We start from the raw sequence: 8,944 nt of genomic DNA, 5'->3' as shown, positions 1-8,944 counted from the left end.
ATTTTATGGTCTGAATCAAACATATTTATTAATGACTCTTTTAATGAAGGCCGTTAAGGGAGCATGTGATCATGTGATCATATGATCAGATGTGATCAGCTGACTCACCCAGAGAGTAGCCACCCTAGGAACGGTGTAGATGGAGCGCATGTAGTGGTCGTAGTAATGGACGCCATGAGAGCCGTTCCTGAACACAACATTAAACACAATAAGATTAAATATTAAATAAGATATTAAATGTGTCCCAGGATGATTAACATGTTCAGTCTGTCAGTGAAACTAAAGAGGAAGTTCAATAGTTTATAATAATTCAGTTCACATTATCTTCAAAAGTTATTCTGCAAATATGTTTGAAGTTGATTTGTTGAGATAAAATGTAAAAGTCTGATTTTATTACTGATAGTTTTTTATTAAAAGCTGAATTAACTTCTAAGTCTTTAAAGCAGAGGGGGTTAAACTTTCCTTCCTGTCTTTTTTTCCAACCTTTCTTCCTTCCATCCTTCTTTCCTGTCTTCTTTTCCTCTCTTCCTTGCTCCCTTCCTTCCTTATTTCCTTCCTCTCTCTTCTTTTCCAACATTCCTTCCCTCTTTCTTTCCTGTCTTCTTTTGCTCCCGTCCTTCCTTCCTCTCATCTTTTCTTTCCTCCTTCCTTCCAGCTTTCCTTCCTGTCTTCTTTTCCTTTCTTCCTTGCGCCCTTCCTTCCTTCATCTCATATTTCCTTCCTTCCTGTCTTCTTTTCCTTCCTTCCATCCTTGTTCTTAAATGAATTCTGTTATAATTCAAATCATCCAAACCTCTCTTCTCTCTAACCCTCTATCTCATTCACTAATCACAGTTCTTATTTAACATCTTCAGTGAGAACTAAAGTGAGTCTTACGCTGCGTAGGTGTTCTCCTGAGCCATCACGCCCTTCCTTCCTTATTTCCTTCCTCACTCCCTTCCAGCTTTTCCTTCCTTCCTTCCTTCCCTCCTTCTTCCTTGTCTTCTTTTCCTTGCTTCCTTCCTTCCTTATTTCCTTCTTCTCATCGTTTCCTTCCTGTCTTCTTTACTTTCCTTCCTTGTCTTCTTTTCCTTTCTTCCTTGCTCCCTTCCTTCCTTATTTCCTTCCTGTCTTCTTTTCCAACCTTTCTTCCTTCCTTCCTTATTTCCTTCCTGTCTTCTTTTCCAACCTTTCTTCCTTCCTTCCTTATTTCCTTCCTGTCTTCTTTTCCAACCTTACTTCCTTCCCTTCCTCTTCTTCTTCCTCCTTCCTTTCCTTCCCTCCCTTACTTCCTTCATTCCTCCTTCCTTCCTCCTTTCCTTACCCCCTTCCTTATCTCCTAAGTCCTTCCTCTTTGTCCCTACTCCTTTCCTGCCTTCCTCCTGTCCTTCCTTCCTTCCTTCCTTCCTTCCGTCCGTCCTTCCTCCCTCCCTTCCTTATCTCCTAAATTCCTTCCTCTTTTTGTCCCTACTCCTTTCCTTCCTTCCTCCTGTCCTTCCTTCCGTCCTTCCTCCCTCCTTTCCTTATCTCCTAAATTCCTTCCTCTTTTTGTCCCTACTCCTTTCCTTCCTTCCTTCCGTCCTTCCTTCCTCCTTTTCTTCCCCTCTCCCTTATCTCCTAAATTCCTTCCTCTTTTTGTCCTGACTCCTTTCCTTCCTTCCTTCCTTCCTTCCTTCCTTCCTTCCTTCCTCCCTCCCTTCTCTCCTTCCTTCCTTCCTCCCTCCCTTCTCTCCTTACTTCCTTCCTCTTTTCCTCCTTCCTCCTGTCCTTCCTTCTGTCCTTCCTTCCCAGTAATAGTTGATTTTGCATCTGGTTTCAGTCTAAAATGTTGAAGTCTTGTTACATTTTGAGTTTAACCACCTTTACAGTGTGTATCTCATCCACACATGATAAAAACAATCATTACAAATACCAGCATGCACTTTAAACTGCTTCAATACTGAATACACTATTGATGGGCACACAATGAAACAACACAAACAAAAGGAGCCGCTCACAACTGGAGGAATGAAATGACTTGTCACTGGTTGCTGCCGCGGCTCCAATATCAGCTCAGAGCACAAAAACAATTAATCGTCACTGTCAAGTTTTTCACATTTGAAATTGGTTTTTGTTCCAACGTGGCGTCAATCAGAAATGGTAATTATATCTTTGCTGCCGTAGTAGAAAAGCCAAAAGTACAGTCGCATATATTTTGAGATTAGCTGCCGACGTTAACTCACTCTCATTATTGGAATATGGTGTTATTTACATATTTATTATTATTATTATTAAGTCTACACACACATATACACACACATACACACACACACACACACACACACATATACACACACACACACACACACAGATGCAGTACAGTGTATCGTTTTAGCTGGACATGAAAAGAAGAAGGGAGGAAGGGAAGAAGGAAGGAAAGGAAGGAAGGAAGGAAAGAAAGGTGGGAGGGAGGGAGGGAGGAAGGAAGGACAGAAGGAAGGAGGGAAGGGAGGAGGGAAGAAGGAAGGAAGGAAAGAAGGAGGGAGGGAGGGAGAGAGGGAGAAAGGAAAAGAGGAAGGGAGGGAGAAAAGAAATGAGGAAAGGAGGGAGGAAGGTAGGGGGAGGAAAGAAAGAAGGGAGGAAGGGAAGGAAGGAAGGAAAGAAGGAGGGTGGGAGGGAGGAAGGAAAGGAAGGAAAGAAGGGAGGAAAGAAGGAACAGTCAAAACAGACGGGAGGACGACAGTTTTCAAATTCCTTTAAAGCTATACAACCTTTGTTGTCATGGCAACGGTGAACACCACGATTAATTGACACGAGCAAGATTAAGTCGATTAGAGTTTCTTAAATGTCGGTTAAATGTCCGTCCGAGCGTCCGTCTGTCCCTCCGTCTGTCTCTCCGTCCTCGCCTCCCGCCAGCAGACAGGACAGACTTTGATCTGCTGGTCGCCCTGCAGGGACCGACCAGTCGCCCTGAACACCTGACTTCCTTTCTCTGGCTTTGAAGAGAAACCGTGTCACAGTACACACACACGCACACGCACACGCACGCACACACACACACACACACACACACACACACACACACACACACACACACACACACACACACACACACACACACACACACACACACACACACACACACACACACACACAGCTGTGTCCTGATGGGGAAGGTGAACAGATGAAGGTTAGCTACAGCTGAGGTTGAAGGTTGGCTAGCAAGGAGGTTTTCCCCCCTTTCAGTGTGATGAATGAGGTTTATTGTTGGAGTGGAGCATGACACACACACACACGCACACACACACACATACACACACACACACACACACACACACACACACACACACACACACACACACAGCTGGAAGGTGTTTATAGATGTAGCAACAGCATTGGTTGTACTATACTGTACCTGTACCTCCTGTTGTCCTCGAGTCAAGGAAGGAAGGAAAGGAAAGGAGGAAGGAAGGAAAGGAAAGGAGGAAGGAAGGAAAGGAAAGGAGAGAGAAAGGAAGGAAGGAAGAGAGGAAGAAGGAAGGGAGGGAGGGAAGGAGGAAGGAAGGATGGAAAGGAGGAAGGAAGGAAAGGAAAGGAGGGAGAAAGGAAGGAAGTAAGGGAGGAAGAAGGAAAGGAGGGAGGGAGGAAGGTAAGAAGGGTGAGACCAAAGAGACCAAAGAGCTTTATCTGACTACAAAGATCATTTATTGAAGACAGATCACATGAATGTTCTCTTATATGATTTCAGGTAAGGCAGAAATATAAAAAACAGTCTGAAAGTCTACAAATACATATTTTATTACCACCCAGGGAATAAAGATGGCAATATAGAGCCAGTGAATGTAAAACCAATCGACCCTGCTTCCATTAGACGGCTGAACAAAAGAAGCTTTGTGGTTTTTAAAGGATGGCGGCGGCGGCTGTCTGTGTTTTTATTCTGGGCTCTTCAAATAAAAACGCCGACTCAGCTGTTTGCAAAGAGGCAGTGACGTGGGTTAGAGCTCTGCTGCTGCACCCCCTGACCCCCCAAAAAACACCACCACCACCACCACACACACATACATGCCAAATATACCCCCTCTCTGTATGTTAGAGCATAAAAAAAACTTCTCTGGATATACTAGGAGTGATGTAGCAGTGCTGAGTGTGAGTGTGTGAGACTTTTATAAATACACCAGACCGAGCGGAGAGACCGAGCAGAGAGACAGACAGATGCTGAGTGAGAGGAAATCTGGAGGAGAAAGATGGGAGCTGGGAGTGGAGACGCAGCTTCAGGACCAATAAGATGTTTTTGAAGGGCTTGTGAAAATGGATTTTTGATGCTACAACATATGTGCTTTGACCAAACATTTGAATTTCTGGATTTAAATACATTTGAGATACAGAATTACATGTAAAAGTTATTTGAGTGGTCAAAAAGACTAGAAAAGTGCAATATCAGTACAGTCTATTTAATATATAAAAACCTAAAATAATAATAGACCTGCAGTTGGTTATTGTATTGATTCGAATATGCTTGCATGTACAATACTGACTGAAAGTGACTGCAATACTATTTAACTTCCCTCCAATCCTTCCTCCCCCCTTCCTTCCTCTTTTCCTTCCTCCCTTCCTATCTCCTTTCCTTCCTTCTTCCTCCCTTCCTTCCTTGACTCGAGGACAACAGGAGGGTTATTTATAGGGTTTGTTTCCATTGCACATTGAACTCAGTCTCAATCATTTTATTGTTTTAATCCTTTTAAATACACTTTGACATTTTACTGACCACACATCATTGTGTTTTATCATTTAAAGACTGTGTAAAGTGAATTCAGACATTTTCTTCTAAACACATGAAAGAGGTAAATGTATTTCTGTAACGCGGCAGTGATTAGCATAAACCCACCCCAGCTGCTGTAGAGGTATAAATACATTCAGCACTCACTACTACTACTACAGTCTACAGTTAGCCAGTTAGCTGAGTTAGCCGCCAAGCTAGCAGCCGAGACAGCCGCTGAGCTAGCCGCTGAGCTAGCAGCTGAGTTAGCAGCAGAAAGCTCTCAGACTTAGCGTCCATGTTTCTGGTAGAGGTGGTGACTTTGATTGACAGGTGACACTTGGTAGGGGGCGGGGTTTCAGTGGACTCGGCGGCCACGCCCACAGCGTTTGGTAGCAGAGAAAGAGGCTGATTTTTACACAACTTTGAAGCCTAATTTCATATATTTGGCGATTTTTTTAATCATTCAAATTTAGCAGGGTGGTTAACAACACACTTTTCTGTGGTATGTCAAACTCAGAACACATATTTATTCTTACTTTACACGGACTTTAAGGAACAGTGTAAACTCTGTGTACTAGTGGAGATAATGCACAGTATACCAGTGTTGACATTTTGATTAAAGACTGAGAAAAAGTCTGGAAATCTTACTTCTGCTGTTTATTAATGTAGCCTCCTGACCAGCCAGTACGTCTGCTGTGACAGTTTCTAATCAGACAGGAGCTAAAATGGCTTGTTTCCGACACAGAGTGAACCCAAAAGAAAAAGGAGTAGTTTTGTTTATCTGTAAATTATGCAAAGATATTCCAGCACAGCCCCAGAATATAAATAAAGCCCCGAAAATGTGCATTATACTTCCTCTTTAACTGGATATCTCATTGCATGTTTAACCACTAACGACTGAAATCAGTATTTTTTCCTTTTTTTGAGGATCTGACAATGACCTGCCAACGTCCCCACAAACCACAATGTCCTCTCAAGACAGCACGTTGTCAAGCCGGTCCTCAGAAACACAGTCAAAATCTGACTTGCACACACAAATCCACAACGTATATACACACACACACACAAACTCTCTCTTCTGAGCATCACTCCATATGGAAAGGGAGGTGTTTCCACTCCAACAACCCCACGTGAAGCTAATTTGCATCTCCCCAAACACAAAGTTAGAAGCACTCACTTAAAGAACTCTGAGAAAAGACGGAGACAGCACGGACGGGATGAGAGACAGAGCAGAGGGAGAGAGAGAAGGAAAGAGAAAGAGAGAGAGAGAGAGAAGGGAAGGGACTGTGAGGGAGAGATAAGCAGGACGAGAGGAGATGAGGTGAAAGAAGAAGCAGAAGAGACAAGCATGAAGGGAGGAGGGAGGCAGAGAGACAAGGAGGAGAGAGAAGAGAGCTGTGTCTTGTTAAGCACATCACACTGTTTTTGCAGAGTTTGACAACAACTGTTCCACCATCTGCACACTTGATTCACGCTCTCTTCTTCTTTTCCCCTCTCCCTCGCTCCCTTCCCTTCAGCATTGTAAGGAAGTGACATGAACATGTTAGGAGAAGACTGGAGAGAAGAATGCAGTATCTGTTGTTGAAGTTGTACTCTCAGTATTCCAGCTAAAATCCTAATAACAGGAATGCACCACAGGAAATAGAGAATATGAGAGTGAGCTGAGAGACAACTGAGTGATTGAGAGAGAAATAAGATTTAATTTGTTGTTTATTTCATCAGTTTAGATTCTGGAGAAGATACAAATGAGCATCAAACACTCCGCAGATTGTCTGCTCTGGATAAAGATGTGTGTTTCCTTTTCCACATCTGTAGGTCTCCTTTGCATCTGCAGCTATTTAAACATCAGATTTGCACCACAGTAAATAGTGTGTGTGTGTGTGTGTGTGTGTGTGTGTGTGTGTGTGTGTGTGTGTGTGTGTGTGTGTGTGTGTGTGTGTGTGTGTGTGTGTGTGTGTGTGTGTGTGTGTGTGTGTGTGTGTGTGTGTGTGTGTGTGTGTGTGTGTGTGTGTGTGAAATAAAGCTTCTTAAATGGCGTCTCAGACTCCCTGTTGTCCTCCCGGGTCAAATTGACCCCCGTCTGTTTTGACTGTTCCTTCTTTCCTCCCTTCTTTCATTTCTTCCTTTCAGTCCTCCCTCCATCCCTCCTACCTTCCATCCTTCCTTCCTTCTTTCCTCCGTCCTTCCTTCCTTTCTTTCCTTCTTCCTTCCTCCCTTCCTTCCTCCCTTCCTTTCTCCTTCCTTTCCTTCCTTCTTCCTCCCTCCTTTCCTTCCTTCTTCCTCTGAGACTCTGCTGAAGCTGTGCAATCACAAACAGGAATGCAAAAATTAGACTTTAACCTTCGTGTCGTCCTCCCGGGTCAAATTGACCCCCGTCTGTTTTGACTGTTCCTTCTTTCCTCCCTCCCTTCCTTCTTTCCTTCTTTCCTCCTTTCCTTGCTCTCTCTGCTTTTCTGAACAACTGACACGTGGATGTGTGAACTCATAGAAAATGTATGTCTATATCTTATTATCTATCTGTATGATATTGTACAAAAAGTCGTGGACTGCTTTTCGTTATTTGCTTATATATCATTAGTCAGTACTTGTCATTGCTGTTGCTTTTTAATCTTTAATTTTCTTTTTATTGTCTACAAACAGCCAATAAATGTGTATCATTATTAACTGTAGAGCAGAGAGCCAGCGTCATTAATAAAAGGTATTAAATCTGATCTGTAGGTGAACACTGATCTGGGTTATCATCTGATCTGCGTGACTATGCATGTTTTAATATTCTCATTATCTCATTTCAACATTCAACGAGTTAAAGGAGGACAAGAGGTCAACAAACATGATCTACCTCAGGTCAACAGAAGCAGTTTCTTATTTATAACAGATACACATAACTCATAATATACGAGTCAGTGATAAATAATTAAAAAAATATATCTTTAAAATAGTTTAAAAGCAGCATCAGGTTTGATGTTTGTTATTAATTAATGATACATATTAACCCTTCTGTTGTCCTCAAGTCAAGGAAGGAAGGAAGTTAGGAAGGGAGGAGGGAAAGAAGGAATGGAGGGAAGGAAGGAAGGAAGGAAGGAATGAATGGAGGGAAGGAAGGAAAGAAGGAGGGAAGGAAGGGAGGAAGGAAGGGAGGTGGAAGGGAGGAAGGAAGGAAGGTAGGAAGGAAGGTAGGAAGGAAGGAAGGAAGAAGGTAGGAAAGGAGGGAGGGAGGAAGGAAGGAAGGAAAGGAGTAAGGAAGGGAAGAAGGGAAGAAGGAAGGAAAGGAGGGAGTAAGGAAGGAAAGAAGGAAGTGAGAAAGAAAGAAGGAGGGTGGAAAGAAGGAAGGAAGGAAGGAACAGTCAAAACAGACGGGGTCAATCTGACCCGAGAGGACGACACAGTGGGTAATCAAAACTAATTTTAGTCTTCGGAATAAGAACTTGAGAAGATTTGACTAAACTTGACGGGTGTTTGTTTCACCTTCATCTAAAGCATTCTTCCTCTTCCTCTGCGGTCGTGTCCCTGTCACCGTCGTGTCCCTGTCACCGTCGTGTCCCTGTCAGCGTGAACGTGGGAACATTCATTGTTACGGTCTAACAGCTTCCAGGCGTCTCTATGACCCGTGTTTCTGTTTTAAAGAGATAATATTACCATGACAGCGGCTGAGGAGACACAGCTGAAGAGGGTCGACTCTTCAGACGAGGGATCAGCTGACGTAGAACACAAAAGGCTCCTGGATCCAGAGTAGAGCTTCACGTTCACTCTACATTCAGAGCAGCAGAGAGTCCGAGGCACAGAATTCAAACTGAGGTGAAAGAAAGATTGCACGATGAGCTCAAATGACTCATTTTACGTCCATGTTTATATTCATATTTATCCAAATCTACCAGAAAGAGAGGTCCTTAACCCTCCTGGGAGGGAGGAAGAACAGATGGAAGGAAGGAAAGGAAGGAAGGAAGGACGGAAAGAAGGAAGGGAGGAGAGAAGGAGGGAGGGAGGAAGGAAAGGAAGGAAGGAAGGAAAGAAGAAAGGGAGGAGAGAAGGAGGGAGGGAGGAAGGACAGATGGAAGGAAGGAAAGGAAGGAAGGAAGGACGGAGGAAGGAAAGAAGTAAGGGAGGAGGGAGGGAGGAAGGACAGATGGAAGGAAGGAAAGCAAGAAGAAAGGGGGATGGAGGAAGGAAAGAAGGAAGGGAGGAGAGAAGGAGGGAGGGAGGAAGAACAGATGGAAGGAAGGAAGGACA

At 43.5% G+C, this 8,944-nt stretch overlaps 1 protein-coding gene across 1 annotated transcript in view; it reads left to right on the top strand.

Moving 5' to 3' along the window:
• si:ch211-137a8.2 (uncharacterized protein LOC777613 homolog) overlaps positions 1 to 8,450 on the top strand; it is a 23,074-nt gene extending 14,624 nt beyond the window's left edge. Inside the window, exon 11 of the mRNA XM_053320296.1 lies at positions 8,342 to 8,450. Coding sequence (XP_053176271.1) covers positions 8,342 to 8,450 — 109 coding nt within the window. The remainder of the gene's footprint in view (positions 1 to 8,341) is intronic.
• Positions 8,451 to 8,944: the final 494 nt, after the last annotated feature.

The sequence above is a fragment of the Scomber japonicus genome, chromosome 6 (assembly GCF_027409825.1).
Source record: "Scomber japonicus isolate fScoJap1 chromosome 6, fScoJap1.pri, whole genome shotgun sequence".
NCBI lineage: Eukaryota > Metazoa > Chordata > Actinopteri > Scombriformes > Scombridae > Scomber > Scomber japonicus.
The sequence above is the reverse complement of the archived record's forward strand: the minus strand, read 5'-3'. Positions and strand labels throughout refer to the sequence as shown.